This window comes from Ochotona curzoniae, unplaced genomic scaffold, assembly GCF_017591425.1.
Source record: "Ochotona curzoniae isolate NIBS_2020 unplaced genomic scaffold, NIBS_Ocur_1.0 contig_883, whole genome shotgun sequence".
NCBI classification, from domain to species: domain Eukaryota; kingdom Metazoa; phylum Chordata; class Mammalia; order Lagomorpha; family Ochotonidae; genus Ochotona; species Ochotona curzoniae.
The window spans coordinates 51,812,227-51,834,515 of NW_024466599.1; the positions used below are offsets into that span (position 1 = coordinate 51,812,227).

The 22,289-nt window shown below is 44.0% G+C and overlaps 1 protein-coding gene across 1 annotated transcript in view; it reads left to right on the top strand.

The window, feature by feature from the left end:
* TMEM87B (transmembrane protein 87B) overlaps positions 1-19,728 on the top strand; it is a 39,649-nt gene extending 19,921 nt beyond the window's left edge. Inside the window, exons 12-19 of the mRNA XM_040993529.1 lie at positions 3,830-3,938; positions 4,019-4,077; positions 4,926-5,029; positions 6,999-7,072; positions 13,978-14,051; positions 16,322-16,374; positions 17,821-17,851; positions 18,853-19,728. Coding sequence (XP_040849463.1) covers positions 3,830-3,938; positions 4,019-4,077; positions 4,926-5,029; positions 6,999-7,072; positions 13,978-14,051; positions 16,322-16,374; positions 17,821-17,851; positions 18,853-18,912 — 564 coding nt within the window. The 3' untranslated portion in view covers positions 18,913-19,728. The remainder of the gene's footprint in view (positions 1-3,829; positions 3,939-4,018; positions 4,078-4,925; positions 5,030-6,998; positions 7,073-13,977; positions 14,052-16,321; positions 16,375-17,820; positions 17,852-18,852) is intronic.
* Positions 19,729-22,289: the final 2,561 nt, after the last annotated feature.

Below are 22,289 nucleotides of genomic sequence, written 5' to 3' on the forward strand. Positions count from 1 at the left end.
GATTATATTCAAAGCTATTCATTTAGAAATCCAAGTTTACTGAGTAAAATGAGAGTTTAAATCTGATTTTCTCAGAGGGATAGAAATATCTTCCTCTAATGGCATTTTTCATGTTTTCTTCATTAAATAACACTTAGAGACATTCTGTTGCTAAGATGGCAGAATGTAGGTGTACTTCAAGAAATTACCAGATAAATGACATTGAAAAACTTCATTGAGCATGAAAGCTGCTCACGTCTGTGCGTGCAGGCATTTGCCTCGGTCCTGTGTGTGAGGAGAGGTTCAGTGATAAAGGGACTGGTCCCAAAGGCCGTGGGCCCTGTGCAGCTGTGACGTGCTTCCTGCCACGATGTCACTCATGTTGAGACCGGGCAGGGAGTCTAAACACATGTGGAGCTGCGACAGACAGAACCACAGTGATCCCAGCTGCTGGCCTGTCTCAGAGCTTAAACGTGTTGCCTGCCGCCATCCTGTGTTTAAAACACGAACCCAAGATGATAAATTCCATTTGGAATCATTCTGTTTCTAGAATCGTGTGTGCTTGGAGCCTTTCGCAGATTGAGGCAGTTAAGTCCTTCAGTTAATTCAACTGTAGACTATGCATTTTACAAGAGTGTGTACCATCTTTTCTCCTCGCAATTTACAGAGAGGTGTTTAAAAGATTTTGATCATCACTCTCCACAAGGTAGTTCATAGGGAAAAGAATTCAGTAATGCAACGACTTGACAGAAAATTCCAGAGAAAAGCAGTTCTAATTCCACCTGGATCTGAATGAGAGTAATTGATTGTCTTTATGGGTAACATTGACTTCAGTACTTTCCAGGACACAGTGAGCCAGACTGAGGTGAGGAGAGGAAGAAAACAGCATGCCAAGTTTAGTTTGCTTGCTTGGTAATGTTTGTAATGCAAGTGTGGAAATAGTCATAAGAAAATAAAGAAATTAAAAATAGCTTAGTGTTTCCCAGTGAAAGAAAGGAAATCCATTGTTCCATTTCCTCTTCCACCGAAGCTGGAAAGTCGGCTTTCAGATTTCTCTTGAGTAATTATTACTAAAGTGTGAAAAGCCTGCTTTCTCAGTGCAAAAAGATAGTGCCTTTCCAAAATGATCACCAGTGAGGCAAATGCAACAGACTAGACACCCTAGGAATGAGTTCCTGCCTTGGATAGTGACCCTGCCTCCTCTCGTTTTGGTGAGCTTACTGTGGCTAATTCTGTAACACTAATGCTGTCGTAACGGGAAAAGTAGCCCGAAAGATTAAACTGTCGTAACCTTTCTCGCGTGCTGCTGCTGTTTCTGCTGGTTGGTTGTATATTTTTGCTGTTTTGCTGCAGGCGAATGACTCTGATCTTGTCCTGCTGGCCAGCCTGCCCCTGTCCCTGCTTGACTCTGGCTTGTGCTGGTGGATATCCTTTTCCTGTTGTGCTTAGGCTTCGGGACCATGGGCTTCGTGCTACTTTCTTCTAATGGGAGTAATGATCTAACCTTGACCTCAGTCTGATTTAAACAGAGGCTTAGGCACTTTGAGATGGGTTTTTTTTTCCTTCCCCTCTTTTTTTTTTTTTTTAAGGATTTATTTATTTGAAAGGATGGGAGGGAAAGATTCTCTATCCAGTGTTTAATTACCTAGATGATTACACAAGCATGGTGCTGGTCCAAGACCACCCAGAGCTATCCAGGTCTCCCATTGTGGGTGACTGGGGCCCAGGCATTTGTTCCAGCAAGCACTGCTTTTCCCAGGTACATTATTAGCAGGAAGCTGGATTGGAAGTAGAGTTGCCAGGCTTGAGCCAACGCTCCAGTAAAGGATTCCAGAGTCCCAAGTGGTAGCTTAACTCGCTGCATCATAATGTCAGCCCCTATCTTTGGCTTTTAAAAAGCATTTTGAATTATTAAGCAAGACCAGGTGGTTTGGTCTTGTTTTGCTGTGCTGAGAGAACAGCATATTTGCATACTCGTCAGTACTAATGCTCGGCTTAATTGATTGGGTTGTGTTACTTTAAGACTTACGTTTTTATTGGAAAGGCAGATATATAGAGAGAAAGATCTTCCATCTGTTTGTCCACTTCTCAAGTGGTCTCAACGGCAAGAGCTAGGTTGATCCGAAGCCAGGAGACAGGCGCTTCTTTGGGGTTCCCCACAAGGGTGCAGGGTCCCAAGGACTAGGGCTGTCCTCTGCTGATTTCCCGGGACACAAGCAGGGAGCTGGATGGGAAGTGGAGTAACCAGGACATGAATCAGCACCCTTATGGGACCCCGGACATGCCAGGCAAGGGTTTAGCCACTAGGCTATTGCGCCAAGCCCGGATTATGTTACTTCAGACGTTGTTCTCCTTTTATAATTTATTGCTCACTTAGAAAGTTGAGAAGCAGTTTTGGTAATGTTAGTACTGCAGTGAGGTTTCTGATGAACAAAGTATTTAGAACTGAAAACACAGGACTTGCTCAGCTCTGTCATTTTCAGTGTTGGTCTGTCCCAGGGGAACCCACGGTGCCTTGAATGCCAGCTTCTTGCAGAGGGATCAGTAGGAAAGTCTTTTTGCTTCTTCAGGCTTGACGATGTTGACTCTTACCCTGAGCCCTGTTCTGGGAAGGAGCCAAGGTTCAGAAAAGCTCTGCCATTTGCACTGTGTGACAGGACCACTGCAGAGAGCCCCCCCCCCCCCCAGACTCAGCTGGACACCCCCTCCCTTCTTCCTTCCTTTACCTTTGTCCAAGCCAGACCCAGCTCTTCCAAGTTCCCATTCTGGGCCTCGTGAATGAGGGAGTAGCTTTTTGCATCCCCAGGTCTCACTCTCCCAGGCCCTGAGCTGCACCTGCCCCAGCTGACACTGGCCTCCTTAAGGGTCTTACTCACCCCCGGCTAGGCTGCAGAGCTCAAGCACAAGACTGGTCTGCCTGTCCAGATACTGCCACCAGCGGCGACGTCTGACAGCTGTAGGTCACTCATCCTGGAGGCCTCGTATTCTCACTGTGGGGCTGGCTGCTCCACTCACCACAGAAGCCCAGCTTTACTTCACAGTTCAGGTTTTTCTAATTTACATAGTGGCGTTGATAGGTGACGTAACTTGTTCATGTGTGATCAGTCACCACGTAAAATGAGGACAGAGTAGGAAAAGCAAACCAGAAAAGAAGCAGAGAGACTATAGCAGACGCCACACGGGAAGAGTGCCCGCAGCAGGCCCTGCAGGTGCAGTCCCTGCCCATGCCGTGGGAGCTGGTCCTGAGCGAACGTGTTCCCGTGTGCTTGGTGGCGTTTTGCCCTTGGAACTAGAGTAGAGTTCAGGCTGGAAAACTTAAGAAGTAAAATCTGTGATCAAGGCAGGGTCCTGGTGATCAGGTATTGGCTAAGTAACATTCTAAGCTTCAGTTTTTTTTTTTTTTTAAAGATTTATTTTTATTATTTATTTATTGGAAAGGCGGATATACAGAGAGGAGAGACAGAGAGGAAGATCTTCCGTCCGATGATTCACTCCCCAAGTGAGCGCAACGGCCAATGCTATACTGATCCAAAGCCAGGAGCCTCTTCCGAGTCTCCCACGCGGGTACAGGGTCCCAAAGCTTTGGGCCGTCCTCGACTGCTTTCCCAGGCCACAGGCAGGGAGCTGGAAGGGAAGCGGGGCTGCCGGGATAGAACTGGCGCCCATATGAGCTCCTGGGCGTGCAAGGCGAGGACCTTAACCACTGCGCCACTGCGCAGGGCCCCTAAGCTTCAGTTTTAAGAACTGCATTTGGCAGTTTTAAAAACTATCTTTGGAAATGTGGAAGATTCTTACTCTGTTTTGCTTGCTTATTACTTAGTTACAATGTTTTTTCCTTAACCCTTTCTACATTTTTATAAGTCTGGCACAAACCATGAAGACCCTCAGGCTAAGAAAGAACACTGTAAAATTTTCGTTGTACAGACACTTTACAAACACTCTGATCTTTGCTGTGCTGGGTGAGTTATTTAATTTTTCTTTTTAATATGAAAGCATTTTGGAGTTATATGTTCTTTCAAAGGTGACTTTTGTCTTTCAGCTTCTATAGTATTTATGATATGGACAACTAAGACATTTAGAATCGCAAAATGCCAATCAGTAAGTATAATCTTCCTATTTAAACAGCTGTCATTTGAAATCATACTGTTTTATTTTGTGAAATTTTGAAGAATTTAGCTTGTGTTTGCAGATAGAGGTAATGTCAGTGGGGATTTTCTGCTGGCTGTTTTGTAAACAATTACATAAAATACTTTCCCTCCTTTAAATCTGAGAGTTCTTAAATCTTTTTCTCAGCTTCTTGTGTATTTTGCAAAACAAAACACAAAACCCCCCTCAGCTCTCGTATAGCTTAATAGGAAATATTTCTTTTCCTGTTACGGTGAAATGGGCTGGTTTTGGATCTCAGTGGGGCTGAAAACCTGAGGCTGGCGTGTTTCTAGGTTGGCATCCTCGTGGACGCAGAAGGTGTTCCCCAGTGGTTCTCGAGCGGGAAGGAGAAGCATCCTTCGATTTAGAAGGGCCCTGTCTTCAGCTGGGAGCTGGTCTGGCCTTCTGAGTTGACAGCAGCCGAGTCTTGGGAAGCCTTGAGTGGCGGCTGCCCTCAGAATAATTTAAACAAAGAAGCAGTTGAACCTCCTGAATTCTTTCCTCCTGTCTTCACCCTCGTACTTTCCATTCGAAGTTCCAAGTAAAATGTTAGGGAAGGAAATGTTTACAATGCTGAAAACCCCATAGAAGCATTCTGAACTATACAGGTTTCTTTAAAACTGTGTGTGTGTGTGTGTGTGCGCTCGCGCGTGCATGTGTGTGTACATGTGTGTGCTGTTCATTTGGAAGTTGTGGTTGGGAAGAATCCCCTGATATCTGTTGTTGTGTACCGTTTGAGTGAGAAGTCTGTGTGTTGATCAGAAAACTAACGTTTCACCTTTGGATTGTCCTGATGTTAGGATTGGATGGAACGCTGGGTTGATGATGCCTTTTGGAGCTTCCTTTTTTCGCTTATCCTTCTTGTAATCATGTTTTTGTGGAGGCCATCAGCAAATAATCAGAGGTAGGAAAATTCAGCTTTCCAAGTGTCCGTTGACCACCTTCTACAGTGTCACAAACACGCGAATTGAACCTGGGGAAGTAGGCGTGACTCTGAAGGAGCATGTGGTCAGGCGTGGAGGCAAGCATCCCGTGTGCAGGAGTGAAGTTAGCGATGCCTGAGTCAGTCCTGGGAGAGGGCATTATTTATGTATCGCCCTGAGGAAAGGGCTAGGACTGTGCAAGATGAACTGGGGAGGGACACTTGCTCTCGGGCGCTGGGGAGGAGGTCTGAGAGCCTGGCATCAGTCGGTGCACTGGATGGAGAGAAAGTCTGGAAGCCTGGAACTGAAGTGCCAGAAAGCTTGAAAGCTCAGAATATTGTGCTTCACACGGGGTGTGATGGGAACCACACCTGCCCTTGCTTCGTCTCCCTCCTCCCCAGGGAAAAACTGCTAAAGTTCTTGAATGCTCCAAGAAAGCATGAGCAAGCACTTGCCAGTGTAGGTATTTGTCTCTCTTTTTAAAAAAGTAGGGCTGGTGCGTGGGTTTAGCTGACTAATCTTCCACCTCCAGTACCACATCCCATATGGCCACCAGTTTGTGTCCCAGCTGCTCCACTTCCCATCCAGCTCCCTGTTTTTGCCCTAGGAAAGCAATAGAGGATGGCCCAAGGCCTTAGGACCCTGCACCCACATGGGAGACCCAGAAAAAGCTCCTGGACCCTGGCTTGGGGTAGCTCAGCTCTGGCTGTTGCAACCATCTGGGGAGCGAACCAGGAGACGGAGATTTTTTTGTCTCTCCTTTTTTCTGTAGATTTGCCTTCCCAATATAAAAAATAAATCTTTTTTAAAAATTAATAAATAATAACAACACACAGTTTTGCACCTTCCAATTTGAAATATAGATCCGCCACATTATTGTTGATGACTTTATGACATTCCATGATATAAGAAAGCAGTTTATACAACCTCTTCCTAATTCTTGAGCTTTTCTTTTCTTTTTTTATTTTTAAGACTTTTGAGTTGTTAGCAATGATTTCTTTTTTTTTTTAAAAAAGATTTATTTTTATTATTTTTTTATTGGAAAGGCGGATATACAGCTGAGGAGAGACAGAGAGGAAGATTTTCTGTCCGATGATTCACTCCCCAAGTGAGCGCAACGGCCAATGCTATGCGGATCTGAAGCCAGGAGCCTCTTCTGGGTCTCCCACGTGGGTGCAGGGTCCCAAAGCCTTGGGCCGTCCTTGACTGCTTTTCCGGGCCACAGGCAGGGAGCTGGAAGGGAAGTGGGGCTGCCGGGATAGAACCGGCGCCCATATGGGCTCCTGGGCGTGCAAGGCGATGACCTTAACCACTGCGCCACCACGCAGGGCCCCGTTAGCAATGATTTCTAACAGCTCTCTTGACCTACTGGTCACAGAAAGTAAATGCTGTTTTACTTTGAATGTTGCCCAGAGACCTTCCAGAAAGGGTGTCCTGCAGTGTTTTAGAAAGGAATGGGATCTTGTCACCCAGCAGACGGGGTGCAGTCAGGGCCTTGGTTTTCACCAGATTAGCAGCTTCTCTTTAGGGCTCAGCTGGACTGTGGTGACCTGGAAGGTGAGTCAAAGCAGGGCAGTAAGTACAGCACACAGTTCCTTCCTCTGAGTCTCCCATGCTGCAGGCTGCTTGCCAGGAAGGTGTTACGTGTATGACTACACGTGGATTTCCCTTTTTTTTTTTTTCTGACAATATCAAAATAAACTCGTTTTAATTCCACTTTCCAAAAGCTTTTTGTAGTACCTTTATTTGTTTACCAATAGGATTTAGGAGTTCTGGTTATAGTTTCTTTACAATAATTTTATCACACATTTTAAAGTAAAATAACTAAATGTTGATTATTTTTATGTATAAGAAACTTTCAAGGTACAGATTTTTTTGTATGTGATAATTTTTTGGCTATAAAATGAAAATTGATCAGGTATAAATATGTTAATAAAAATTTCTTTATAGATATGCCTTCATGCCCTTAATTGATGACTCTGATGATGAAGTTGAAGAATTCATGGTAACATCTGAAAATTTAAGTGAGTGACTGTTTTCAAATGACCATTGTACAGACTGTATCAAAAACATTGTGCATTTACCCATGATACAGAGTCATATAGCATTGTTTAAAATAGTTCCTATAAAATGTTTTGAAAACTAAGTACACTACAGAAGCCTCGGTGGTAGGAGATGGTGTCAAGGATGAGTGATTTTTGCCCAACTCATTTCTAATCATGATTTTAGTGCTGTTTCGTTCTATTAACAATGATGTTGGATTTTTTTTCATTAACTTTACCGCAATAGTCCAGTTAAGCATTTGTTAGGGCAGCATCGGTAAGTAATCCAGAAGTTAAGGGTAATTTTATCTGCTTTGTTTTACCTTCTTCTTACTGTTTTCTCTTAATAGTAGCATTATTTGTCCCAGTTATTTCTGGTTCCTTAATTGTCTAGAATTGTAGTAGCCCATCCAGTCTACAGCAGCTGCCACACTGGCCTGTGTCTTCCTTTGACTTCGTTTCATCTTTCTTTGTCCTACAACTCATTCTTCCATGGTTTCTGTCTCATATTGAGAAAGTAAGCATGAAATGCTATCACAGCTCAATCTAACTGAATTTTAAGTGGGTGAACTGTATTATTACAATGCTAATAGCCATATAAACTCTACAGAATACTGGGGAGGGGGGGTTGCTATTTGGAAATATTAAAGAGCAACAAAAAGTAAGCAGAAATTGGAGTCCTGAGTGCAGTGTAAGCTGATGCCACGACCAGGGCTCAGGAAGACGAACGCGCTCCTGTTGACATGGGAGGTGGAGGGTGAGTTTGAGGGCAGTAGGGACTCCTGGAAACAGAGCAGAGAAATAGAGAATGGAGAGGAGCTGTGGAAGGAAAAACTATGGTCAATAGTCTCTCAAGTCTTAGTTGTGCCTAAGCTAGTCATTTTCAAAGCAGAACTCTGGCACAGCAAGCAAGGCTGAACAGCAGAAAAGTGACTTCAGCAGCACCCACTGTAGTTTGAAGTTCCAGTCTCAGCGAGCTGAAAGGACTTGGATAAACATGTGGGCTTTGCAGTGAAGCCCATGCAAGGGCTGTGCTTACACGTGACCAACGGGATGTTAAGTGAGATGAACCCACCCTAATAATGCTTAATAATGCTTAATGCAAGCTTCTGTAAGGTCAAAGTGACCCAGCCGTCATTTAAGAGAATCTGGAATCTCTGCAGTAGCATCGCACTGTCTACCGAACAGTAAATAGACATGGGGAGAAACCAGAAACTGACCCATAGTTAATGGGAAAACTGGTCAGAACAGACCTAGGAGTGACTCAAAATGAGAATAAGAACTTTTAAGTAATTATTATCAGCATGTTAAATTGTCTACAGGAAAGGATAGGTGGTCATAAGGGATATTTCAGAGAAATGTGGAATACTATTCTTTTTCAAAATTTAGAAATTCTAAACCTGAATGGGAAATATGAACTCCCTGGATGAGGTTAATAGTAGGTAAGTAGATTGGATTTAACAGAATAAAAATGAGCATTTGGAGATGAAATTTTGTAGAGTAGATTGTGATAAACATTTTCCATGTTAAAGATACAGGGATATAACTAAAAAGACACTAGAGAAGTGGAGTGGAATATTAACACATACTCTGATATTGCAAAAGGAAACAGGAAAAGCAAATGGGACCAATATAAATAAAATTTTTTAAAAAGGGGGAGACTGATAGAAAACAGGTAAAAGTAGGCTAGACTTAAACCTAAACTAAGAATTTATTGAATGCAAATAGTCTGAATTCTTAAGCTTAAGGGAGATTGTTAGACTGTTAAAAATGAAGTGAAACTCAATTACATGAACCTGCAAGACATGTTTTAAAAAGGGCACAGAACCCCCCCAGAAAGAAAATCTATTCCTCCAGTTGCCAGTTTCATTCCAATTTTAGTATATGTGCTGCCAAAGCGAGCACTAGTTGTCAATTTCAAAAAATTATTTCCAGCACCTCCAAAAAGGAAAGATATAAATAGGTTAGGACTAGAGAAACCCCTAGGTGTAAGAATGCCAGTATAGCCGTCTTAATGTTTGAGAAAGTAAGAAGGAATATAACCAGTGATTTTTAAAGGGTCACCTCTTAATGGTTGAAAGGTGAATCTTTTTTTTTTTTTTTTAATTTAGTTATTTTTATTGGAAAGGCAGTTCAGATTGATGGAGAGAAGACAGAAAGTTCTTCCTTCTGCTACAAATGGCCACAACGGCCAGAGCTGAACTGGCGCAAGGCCTTCCTCTACTACTTTCCCAGGGCATAATTAGGGAGCTAGAAGGAAAGTGGAGCAGCTGAGACATAAACTGGCGCACATATAGGATCCTGGCACTTGCAAGTTGAGGATTTAGCCACTGAGCACTCATACCAGGCCCTTCATGTTTTCTTTCTTTTTATTCATTTGAGGTTAGAATGTCCATCGCAAATTGCTGCCCACATGTGCCTCAATGCCTGGGGCTGGGTCGGACTGCAGCCAGTAGTTGAAAATGCAATCCAGGTCTCCCAGGTGGGTGGCAGGGACCCAAGTACTTAAACCATTACTGCTGCCTCCCCATATATTCATTGGCAGGTGTTGGAGCTGCAGCTGAGTATTGAACCCAGGTACTCTGAAGTAGCACACTAGCACTTTGAGAAGCATCTTGATTGCTGGGCTAAATACCCAGGCCTCCATACATTTTAAAAATTCCCAAACATAAGGTCCGGAGTCATGGCTCAATGGGTTATTCTTCCACCTGCAAGAGCCAGCATCCCACGTGGGTACCAGTTCGTATCCCAACTGCTCCATTTCACATCCCTGTTTCTGCGTATGGCCTGGGAAAGCAGTGAAGGATGGACCCAGTCTTTGGGACCCTGTGCCTATTTGGGAGTCCTAGAGGAGGCTCCTGTCTCCAGCCTTCATATCTGCTAAGCTCTAGCTTTTATGGCCATTGAGGAGTGAACCAGTGGATGGAAGATCTTTCTCTCTGTCTCTTTTGTAAATGTGACTTTCCAAAGGAAATGAATAAATCGTCAAAGAAAAATTGCGAAAATAGCATTTGTTCTGTGACCACAGTGGAATTAAATTAGATAATAGTAACAACCGATGCCTACAAAATAGTCTAATACTTGGAGGTCCGCAGTACGTTTCTAAGTAATTGAAGGATTGAAGAAATTGCAAGATATAGTGGAAAACATTTCATATGGGGTGGATGTTAAGGTATCAGTTGAGACTCCCACATACTGTATCAGAATTCCTGGATTTGAGGCCCGGCTCCATCTGGATTCCAGCTTGCTGCCAGTGCTCCCCTGGAAGGCAATGGTGATCATTCCTGCCACCCACACTAGAGACCTGGGTTGAATTCCTGGCTTTCAGGTCCCCTGGCACAGCTCCCAGTATTGTGGGTATCTGGAGAGTGAACCAGGGATAAAACCCTCTCTTTCTCATTCACTCACTCTCTCTCTTGCCTCTGCAGAACATGAAAATAGTAAGTAAAAATTTTAACCATTTTATCCTAATTGATAAAAAGCATAGCAATGATAAATTTTGTGGGACTAAATCAGTTCTTAGAAGAAAACTTAACAGCTTTTTAAATGCTTGTATTACCAAGAAAAAAAAAAAGACTAAAATCAGTGCTCTCTGTAGCCACTGTAAGTCCTAGAAAAAAGACATATTAAACTCAGCTAAATAAAAGAAAGGGAATTATAAATTTCAACAATAAAAGTTTCTGTTTCACCAATCAAATAGAAAGCTAGGGGAAATTGAGAAGATCAACAAAGCCAAAAGTAATTTATTTGAAATATTAGTAAGATTGAATTTGTCTCCAACTAATCTAAGCCAGAAACAAAAGCAATAAATGCTAGAATAGTAAGGAAAGTTTCCATTGGAAATGATGCAGAGTACATTACACAGTAAGAGAGGACAAGTAAGGGAAGGTTTGGATAACTTTATGGTAGTAAATTAGACAATTGGCATGAAGTGGACAATTTCCTGAAAATAATAAGTAACAAAAAAGCTCTAAAAAATTTTTTTTTCATAAAATATTGTGAGACAGAAAGAATAAGAGAGAACTCATTTGTCAATTCACTCTCCAGGTGCCCAGAGTTGGTGGGAGGAAGTGTGCAGGGCAGATGGGAGGAGCTGAGCCCAGGTCCCCCACATGGGTGGAAGGAACCCACTGCCCCGTGCGCTCAGCATCAGCAGAAAACTGGCCAGGCTCAGGAGCCAGTGCCAGGGAGCAAACCCAGACGCTAGCATTCAGTCAGAAACTGCCCTGTTCTCAACCCCAACTGTGAGCTACCATGGCTGAATAGCTCTGCAACTGTTAAAAAAAATGAATTTGTAATTTAAAATATTTCCAAAAACTAGCAGGCCAAAATGGTTTCACTAGTGAATTTTTTCAAGAATTAAAGAAATACCTCCATCTTAGCAAGCCCTTTAGAATGCAGAGGAAGTAGAAATGCTTCCGTGCACATTTTAGATGCCAAAAATCAACAGACGTTACAAGACAGGAAAAATTACGGAGCCGTATCATTAATAAGCAAAGACATGGAAATCCTTGCAAAACATTAGTAAATAATATCTAGTGAAATATGGAAAGATAATCACAATGAAGTAGACTTTATCCCAGGATTGCAAGCCTGTTTGAACATTTTGAAAATCACTCAGTCTAATTCATCACAGTACAAAAAGAAAAAAAATTAAGAGAAAGAAAAATGACATAGCATCTCAGATTTAAAAGCTCAGCAAACTACAGGATGATATGAAATAACTCCACAGCTGAAGTCACACATAACGGCAAAGCAGTGATGGCTTTTGCTCCTAAGACTAGAGACCAAGTGCAAGAACGTGACTCACTGCTTTGATCCACCTTATATGTATGGAGAGGCAAAACAAGCCAGCAGACCTCAAAGAATGTACACAGTATAACATGCGGAAAGGAAGAAGTAAAGGGACTTTTCTTTGCAGGCAGCAGTTACATGTATACAAAAACCTACGATTCTGCCAAAACAGGAAGTGCAGTAGAACCATAAGTGACTAATGTAGTGGAAGGGTGCATGTCCAGGGTGCAGAATTACTTGTCTGATTACTAACTACTAACTGAGAGCAGTTAGCAATGACATTTTCAGATACCATCAAAAATAAAATACTTAGTAAAGAAAAAAAAATGGTGTGAAACCTCTGCAATGGAGACAGTAAACCAATGCAAAGAGAAATTTTGGAATAGGTAAACGTAGCGCTATAAAGTGCTTATAAATTGGAATTTTCACTGTTACTAAGGTGTCAGCTATCGAAACTAAAAAGTTAAATGCCACCTAGTAATCATACTTCTAACTGGCTTAGAAAAAATATGGGTAAACTGATTCTAAAACATCTATGGAAAAGCAGGAGACTGAGAAGAGCCTCAGCCCACTCTGAGTTGACGTCAGCATGCTTTGAGGAAGCCAGCGACCAGCTGCGCGTTTCTCCATGCTGTGCCGAGTCCAGAGTCAGCGCACCCAGAGCGGGAGAGTAGAGCAGGGTCTGCAGGTGCTGGAGACGGGGCAGAGTGGGCAGCGTCTGCCAGTGAGGGTTCCTGAAGGCTCCCCCCTGCTGTAATAAGATCTCTTCTTCCTTAGATTTTTAAAAAACTAAACATACATTTATCACACAATCTAGCTGTTTCATGCTGAAGTTTTTAACCCAGAATAAATGAACCAGATGTTCACTGAGACACATTAATAATCACAGCACCTTTATTCTTTATAGTTCAGAGTAGAAAATAACCCAAATGCCCCCTGGTGCCTGGAAGTAGAAATTGTAGGTGGATCCATATCAATGGAGTACTGGTCATTAATAATTTTTAAAAAGTGACCAACAGAAACCCGAGTAAATCTCAGAAACCTCCTGTTGTGTGATAGCCAACTCCTGGAAGAGTATAGAAGCCATGGAAAATGTTCTAGCAAGTTCTAGAACAGTCAGAACAAGCCATGCTGATTACCCAAATCAGAACAGTGATCTCTGGCAGGGTGGGGATTGTCTGGAAAGGAACTTAACCTTCCGTGGTGATGGACGTGTTAATATGTTGGTGGGCTTGGTAGGCACACAAGTGTGTTTATTAAATAATCTCTGCAGACCTTGTATGCTATAGTACACGTAAGTATTCTTTAATGTTAGAACATTCCACGATTTTCCTGGAAAGAGAAATGCCTATTTAATTCCTAGTGGAAGCATTTTTAGACAGACTTCATCATAGTGACTTACGCTGAGGCAGGCCTAATGGTTGTACCTGTTGTTTTCATGTATGCTCATGTAATATTTGAAAATTATCCTAGCAACAGATATGAATGCTCAGTGGAGCTAGGGTGCGCGGAGCACTTTCTGTGTGCTGACTTGTTTAGGGTTCCCCCGACCTCTGAGGTGTAGACCCTGTTGTCCTCTATTTGTGGGGGCATCTAGTTTCAGAACCTAACCTCTCAACCTCTGCCTCACTCAAACTACAAGAAGCACAGCTTTGGTCAAATCTGAGGAAAACCCTTTTTCTTTCTTATTTGTGCCATAATCACATTCCAACAGTTTATCCAGCAAGCAAGTACATGTTTTTGTCTTGAGTATAATTCTATGACTCCTATAGATTTTTTCCATCTGTGAACTTTAGAATGCATTAAAATTAAGGGGAAAATGTGCAAGTATGTCTATTCAGGCTCTTCTAAGACTCATATGCAAACTAGCAGCTTAAAAACCTGGTTGTTCTAGCAGTCAGAATCTCTCAGCTTCCTCCATACCTTCTTCCTACATGCCCAAGACGTGTGTTACAGCCAACACCTAGCCTGGAGTTTCCATTGTTAGCGCCTTCAGAAAAAGACGTAATAGTTCCCTTACTGCATGCATGTGAAACTGTAAAGGAAAATATTTTATAATTTTGAATATTTCTCTGTCATGCTTCTCCTTGTAGCTGAAGGAATAAAATTGAGAGCCTCAAAAACAGTCTCTAATGGAACAGCTAAGCCAGCTACTGCCGATAATTTTGTGAGTATATGCGTATTTACAAAGAATCTTAAGTCCTCAGAGATTTTGAAATCTGCATGAATGTTATATTCATTGACTGTCAGGAGAACAGGTTTTTACTAAGGTCTCTTTGGGATAAAAGCCCGTGTTACGTTACAGCTACACTGGACAAGTCCCGGGCTCATGGCAACTGTGTCGTAGGTCCTTGCGTCTCGAGTGCTGCTCCGGGGCCAGCAGCTCCGGCATCCCCTGGGAACTTGCTGGGATACAGGATTCAGGCTGGCCCTGGCTGGGAAAGACTGCTCTGCTTTCCTTTTCCTTTCCTTTCTTTCCTTTTTCCTTTTTCTTCTTTTTCTCCTTTCCTTTCTTTGCTTTTCTTCCTTCCTTCCTTTCAAAAGATTTATTTACTTTAGTTTGAAAGACAGATTTGCTGAGAGAAGGAGAGACAGAAAGTTCTGTCATCCACTGGTTCACTCCCCAAAAAATGGCTGCAACAACCAGAGCTAGAACAGTGTAAAGCCAGGAGTTTCTCCTAGGTCTCCCACATTGGTGCAGGAACTCAAGGACTTGGGTCATCCGCTGCTGCTCTCCCAGGCACATTAGCAAGGAGTTGTATCAAAGTGAAACAGGTAGGGCTTGAACCTGTACCATTATGGAATGCCAGCACCACAGGCAGAGGCTTAGCCTACTATGCCTTGACACTGCCCCAAGACTTTGCTTTCTAACAAGGCTCCAGAGGTAATCCACAAACGCATGTAAATACAAAAGAGATTTCTGTGTCTTTTCAGCATTTAAGGAAATTTTTGAAGACTTTTAAATAACTCTTTGTTGGGAAAAGGCCAGTATGTTGTATCTCTGCAGTTATTATAATGAGTGGATGTGTGTTGGGGGACTGTAGAAGCTTGGATAAAATGGTACAATACAGGGCAGGAGGGCCTGGCACAGTAGCCTACTTGCTTAAGTCCTCACCTTGCATGTGCCAGGATCCCTTATGGGCACCAGTTCGTAGCTTGGCTGCTCCACCTCCTTTCCAGTTCCCTGATTGCAGCCTTGGAAAGCAGTCGAGGACGACCCAAGGCCTTTGGACTCTTCACCTGCGTGGGAGACCCAGAAGAAGCTCCCGGCTGCCGATCGGCTCAGCTCCAGCCTTTATGGCCACTTAGGGAGTAAACCAGTGGATGGAAGATCTTTCTCTCTGTATCTCCTTCTCTCTGTAAATCTGACTTTCCAGTAAAAAGAAATAAATCCTAAATACATATATATGTGTGTTATTTTTTTAAAAGATTTATTAATTTTTATTGGAAAGGCAGATATACACAAAGGAGGAAAGACAGAGAGGAAGATCTTCCATCCAGTGATTCACTCCCCAAGTGGTCCCAACGGCTGGAGCTGAGCCAATCCAAAGCCAGGAGCTCTTCCAGGTCCCCCATGCGGGTACAGGGTCCCAAGGCTTTGGGCCGTCCTCGACTGCTTTCCCAGGCTACAATCAGGGAGCTGGAAGGGAAGCAGGTCCACCAGGATTAGAACCGGCGATCATATGGGATCCCATATGGGAGCATGCAAGGCAAGGACTTTAACCACTGTGCTGTTGTGTTGGGCGCTATATATATGTTATTTTAAAAAGGTAAGGCAGGGCAGATTTTTTAATATTCTATGCACATTATGCATAAGAATGGTGGTTATGAAGGTAGAAAAATGGAAATGTCTGTCATACAGATGTTTAAGATTATTTTTGAGAGGTATACAGAGTTCCCGCCCACTGTTTTACTCCCTAAATGCCTGCAACATCCAGAAGTGCAAAAATCTGGGGCCCTGCACCGTGACTTAATGACTAAATATTCACCTTACAAGCACCAGGATCCCATATGAACCCTGGTTTGTGTCCCAGCTGCTCCATTTCCCATCCAGCTCCCTGCTTGTGGCCTGGGAAAGCAATTGAGGACGGCTCAAGTTTGAGACCCTGCATCCACACTGGAGACCCAGCGGAGGCTCCTGGCTTGAATCTGCTCAGCTTGGCTGTTGCAGTGATTTGGGGAGTGAATCGATTCTGTCTCTGTAAGTCTGATCTTACTTTCCAGTGAAGATAAATGAACCTAAAAAGGTACAAAAATCTGAAACTCCATTTTTGTGTGCCTGTTTGCCTAAGCACTGGCATAATTGCCTTGTGGCATGAATGGCAGCCTTTAGACATCACAGCTAACAGGATCTCACGCTTTTACATGCATTTTATTAGACGTTTTACTTTCAGTTGCTGGTAAGCTCATACTAAATCTAAATATTCATTTGTACAGGATGAAGATTTGAAGTGGGTAGAAGAAAACATTCCGTCTTCATTCACAGACGTGTAAATATCCTCTCTTGGTGGCTGAGTCTGGAGTTGAGGCTGATGGTCGCAGGGCTGGTGTCCCCGCTCCCTGCAGGCCCTGCACCCAGGGCGGGACCCTGCTGCTGCTTAGGCCACGTGATGGCCCTCCCACGGAACAGAGGCCCTTTCTCCTTTTTTTGATGCTGACATCAGATGCTTTCATACTAGTGGCCAATTCCTGCTTTCTTTGCTCTACCAGGATCATTTTGTTTTTAATATTCTAATATGGAAAAGTTCAAACATACTTAAAACTTCATTTTTTTTAACACGTGTAACCACAGTGTATGCACATGACCGTAGGGGAAATAGAGACCCTGGAATTCCCTCTCAGCGAGGCCTGGGCTGAGGCCCCTCCCTCAGTGACCTTTGGACCACACTCTGTGTGTTTTTAACACGGTTAAAGACAGCTGGATTAGACAGCTATGATACTCTTCATGTTTTGTTCTGTCCAATGTCTGTAACTGCTTCTTGTGTCAGGTTTTTGTTTTTTTGTAGCTTACTTATTTCGTTATTTTTTTTGAAAGGCAGTGAAATAGGGAGAGAGTGAAAAAGAGAGCCCTTCCATCCACTGCTTCACCCCACTAATTACCTGTGGGTGCTCCAGGCTGAAGCCAGGAGCCTCGCACTCCTTCCAGGTCTTCCACACAGGTGGCAGGGCCCAAGCCCTCGAACTGCCATCTGCTGGTCTCGGCACAGCAGCAGGAAGCTGGTGTGAAGCAGGGACTGAATCGCGTGCGCTCTGGGCTGGGGAACAGGCGTCCCAAGCAGCAACAGTTTGTGAGGCAGAAGCAGAAAGAGGGGAAGAGGTTCTGCCCTCTGGCTCCCTGGATGCCTGCAGTGCTGGAGACCAGGCCAGGCTGCGCTGAGGGCCTGGAACTCAGTCCCATCCCCCATGTGAGTGTCAGAGAACTAGTTGCCCGAGCTGTCACCTGCTGCCTTCCGGGTTGTGCACAAACAAGAGCTGCAGTTGGGAGCAGAGCTGGGTCTTACACCCAAGCACTCTGATGAGGATCCTGAGCCTGACTGTCACACCAAATGCTCACCTCCTTTAGAAAGGAAACCATCCGTTTATTCATTGCAGAGCGAGAAAGATGGAGAGATTATAGTTGTTAAACTGTTACTCCTCAGCAGTGTCTGTCTAGTTTACCCAGGCAGGTGACTGTGGTGTAGGAGGGTTGAGAATGGAGCTGCCTGCCGGCGAGTGGGGCATGCCCCTTTCCCACTGTGCACAGCTGGGGGGTGAGGGGTGGTAGGCCACATAGCAGGCCTGGGCCCAGATGGCACTGTCTGCCAGGGAGTGAGGCATGCCCCTTTCCCACTGTGCACAGCTGGGGGGTGAGGGGTGGTGGGCCATGCAGCAGGCCTGGGCCCATTTTTCGTACCCTGGTCTCACCTTGTCGCTTTTCTGTCCCCCTTGTATTTCAGAGCCCTTCCAGTGTTAGTGGATTCGGATGAGGTAAAACGTCATTTTGCTATTTCCTTGAAGAAATGTTTCTCAGATATTCTGAAAGTTGTTTTTTAAAATGGTTGTAAACTGGATATGTGGAACAATACCATATCCTGATTTGTGCATCGAGGTGAAAAGGATTTGGTGTATAGTCCTCATTTCTGGCAGAAACCAGAGAAATGCTGGCTAGAGCAAAGAAGGGAAGGAGTGTTTCTAAGATTTTGTGTACAGGGAAGGGTGTTGTCTAAATCACTGAAACTTGCAGATAGTTTGCTGGTGTATGTAAGTGAAGTTTTTATTCCATTTTCCAAGCTGGAAATTTGAATGGAGGGTGCAAATTCAGATCTTTTGTTGTTGTTGTTGTTGCTGGGGCTTGGGGGACAGTGTTAGGGATCTCCTGGACGTGGAAGGTAGCTCAAGGCCGAGAGCCTGAAGCGGAAGAAACAACATGCGGGTGTGTGGGGTGTTAGCTGCCAGAGGAGGAGAGGGAGCTCTGTGCCTGAGCAGTGGCTTACGTAGTACCCGAGGACCCGGAATGAGCTGGAACTGCAATAGAGACCATGGAAAGGACTTGGGCCCGTATCTTGACTCTAGTAGACAGGAGGGTTTGAGCGGTCAGCATGGGGATTGATGATTCCGCAGAGAGATGTCCCAGAGGATGCCTTTTAAAGTATTCACCTGGTAGGAGCTGATTTAGCATTTCAGGAATGTGTTAGCTCAGTAAGGTGAGACAATGTCCCCAGGTGGCCCAGGCCTCAGGTGCACCTGAGCCCTGCTCCTGGAGAAGGCTCTGAGCTTGTTTCCCAGCCAGCAGGAGGCCAGGGTTTTCTGAGCTTGTCAGCAGGTGATTCTGCCTTATTAGACAGTGTGAATGACGTTTTTATTGTCTGTGTCTAGGACTTCCCCCCAGATTGTGGCTATTGGAAAGATCAGAAAAATGTGTAAGCGTTCTGGAACCAGTGCCAGCTCGTTGAAACCTACCTTTTAATGTATTGGTTTGTTTGTTTTAGGAAATCATGACCAGATCTGAAATGGCTGAAAAAATGTTTTCTTCAGAGAAAATAATGTGATTGGCCTGATAGCCAGTGAGGACGTGATCGGGACAGAGCGAGAGCCTTACGCATGCAGCAGGCGCGGTGTTGTGGTGTTGCCTGGGAAATCTGCAAGCATCCTGGTGGTGGGAGGGCCCTGCAACCCTTTAAAAGCCCACTCTCAAGTGTCCACTTCCTATGCAGTAAATTAACTGGGTGTGGAACTAAGAGCGCTGCTCGGGTGCAGGGATCCGCACAGTGCCTTTAGGCAGCGGAAGCAGGCCTGTGGAGAGGGGTCTCAGGCTTTTCTCTGGAAACACACTTGCGGTCTCAGCCGTTGCTTCTAGCCCCTTCTTTGCTCCCACTCACCTTTGACACCCTCTCAGTCCATGTCCCCAGGCTGTCTGCTTGCGAGGTGCAGTGATGATTTTCTGCTACTTTTATACTGAAGTGATTAAGCATTGAAACACAAGCATGTTTCTGTATTTAATTTTGCCTTTTTTTTTTTTTTTTGGTCTGGACAAAGCCTTGTTTGTAAATATGGGTAGGTGCGTTCAGGCGTGGAATTGGATCTTCTCTGTGCCCAGGGGAGTGCAGGTGCACAGGGAGAGAGACCCGGAGGTCATCTCCCAAGGCTCGCTCTGCCTTGTCCCCTCAGCCAGGCCGTGTGCACAGCTGCTGCCGCTCATCCTGCCGGGGGCAGGTGCAGGGTGCCAGGCCTCCTGGCTTCCCCAAGCGCTCCCACCCAGCACACGGGAGAGGCACCACCAGGGAATCTTGTGGAAACTAGAACTGTATCTTTTACAAAATCTCAGCATAGTCTGTTTATAATAAAAAGAAATATTTAACAGCAAAGTGTATCACTGTTAATGTTGTAATTGATTCCTGAACCTGCAAACATTTTATACCTTGTTTTGTTACATTGTATATTTGTAATGTGCAATTTGAAAATTTTTGTTTGAAATCCTTTTTAGAAATGTAGAATAATTTAAACTTGAAAGGCAATTGACTGTAGTATGTTGAAAATGTGAATATTTTATTGCTTTTGTGACCAAAGATAAAGGAATTATCTTTTAAATGAACATTTAGAACAAGAATTAAAGATAGAATCTTGGAAGTATTTTCTTTTATAGGAGTCCTAACCTCATGAGTTGAGAATGACTTCAAAGAACTCTAATGGAAAAAAACATTGAAATCTTCACCAAATACTTAAATATAACCTCCAATTTTTTTTTCACTGTGAAACCACAAATTATTTTTTCATCCAAAGCCTACTTTTTAAGCTTCTTAAAATGTATTTATTTTTATTTGAAAGGAAGAGAGATAATGAGGCACACAGAGAGATCTCCCATTTGCTGGTTCATATCCCCAAGTGCTTGCAACAGTGAGTCTCACGTGGATGGCAGGTGGCAGGGCCCCAGGGACTCGGGCCATGACCTTGTGCTTCCTGGGGTAGCTTGGGAACGGAGCCAGGTCGCTCCCAGGCAGTGTAACACAGGACACGGGCATCCTTGCGCCAAATGCCCGTGCCTTAGGTTCCGTATTGTTTACTTATTTGAGGGCTTAGTAAAAGCTTACTGTCGGTAGTAGCATCTCATGAGAGATATGTACAGATGTGTTTCCAGTAGAGAATGTTTGGAAGGTCAGCGCGTAAACAAACATGCTCGGGAATTGCAGAGTGTTCGAAGTGCCGTTGCTTTGGGACATTCTATTTCCCTGGAAAAGACTGTTTGATCTCACGGTTGAGGATTTCATCCTCCTGTTTCTGCTGCAGTGAGCCTGCGCCACAATCTTTTCCAGCATGGTGTGTTCCGCTGCAGCTCAGTCCTTTGAGCTGGAGTGTTGGCAGTGTTTTTATCCGGTCATCCCCTCACCATCACCAGTATTGTGTGATATGGATCCCCAACTCTTCATATGGCTGTAGTTGAACTTGGAGAATTTCGGGCTTGCAGCCTTTAGGAGCTGTACATTTAGCAGGTAGGGGTTGGGGAGAGTGAGGGATGGGAAATGGTAAGTTTGTAAGAAAATGAGGACAGCAGCCTCTGCACTGGGAAGGCAGATGAAGCTCCCCATTCGGCCCAGCTGCTGACAGACCAAGCAGGAATGTCTCTCACAGGGCCATGCGCATCCTCACTGTCGTTGATCTCTGTATGGTGTACGGTGGCTTGGCTTGAGGGTTCCCTGAGCAGGACCTTCGCCGGCCCCCGCCTTATAAACCAGGGCTGCTTTAGGAGAGTTCACAGGAAGGACACGGGAGAGGTGGCAGGCTGTCGCACAGCTCCCCATCCTGGCTTCTGCGCCAGGTCACCTCGGCGCTCTGACCTGCTTACCTTTAAGGGTGGAGGTCCCTGCTAATGGACGGGTCCGCAGATAAGGTCCAGTTTGATGTTATCTCTTGGCCAGATGCTGCAGTTGCCCTTGTCAGGCAATTCAGGTGAGCCTTGTGTGCAGTTTGCCTAAAAGGGAGTTTTCATAACTTGAGTTAGATTCTAGTATTTAAAGATCTACATTCAGGGTAGCTTATTTCAAAAGTAAGGGGAAAAAAATAGGTGAGAAAGTGAGCTGTTTTTAAGCCTAGGAGATCAGATCTAATTTATGTTCCATAGGTTCATGAGAATACTACCTTTCCACTCGAGATCACATGCTATTTGCACTATTACAATGTCAAGACTGAAAGTATAAAAATGTACATATAGAGTTGATTCTTACACTTCTTTTTAAAATGAAAGGGCCGGGTCTGTTCCAGTAGGTTGGACATGAGTAGTTTAAAGTCTGTAGGTGTTAGGCTAAATTTATAAGTCACTAGTCCTGGAATGTGTGTCTCTGTAATCAGTAGCCTCCAATGAGCAATACAAAACACAGGCCTAGAAGAGAAGTTTAACATTGGTTAAGTTCTGAATGTATTTAACATAATTAAATATTTAAGGAAGTCTACATTGTAACAGTACTGCATTAAGAAACTTAAGAACTTAATTTTGGACTAAGAAAATATCAATTTGAGAATAAACAGTATTTTTTATTTCGAGTTATTTTGGAAGCAGTTACTTTGAGTAAAGAACATACTATTGAAAGAATTTTTGTTTGAAATTTTGATGTACTTTTGTGCCTTAACATCTGTTCTTTCAATAAATGCTTTCTGATGTTTGCTTTAAGATTTATTTGTTTATTTTGAAAGAATTAAAGGAAGAGAAAGACAGACATATAGGCCCATCATTCACGCAGGAGTTCATTCCCCAATGGCTGCAGCAGGCAGCTCTGGACTAGGAGCTTCCTGGGGTCCCCCACATAGGGAGCAGGGCCCAAGTGCTTGGACCACCCTCTGCAGCTTTTCCCAGGTCACCAACAGGGAGCTGGATGGGAAGTGGAGCACTCAAACCCACACCCATAGATTAACTTCACAACTGGTGGCTTCCCTT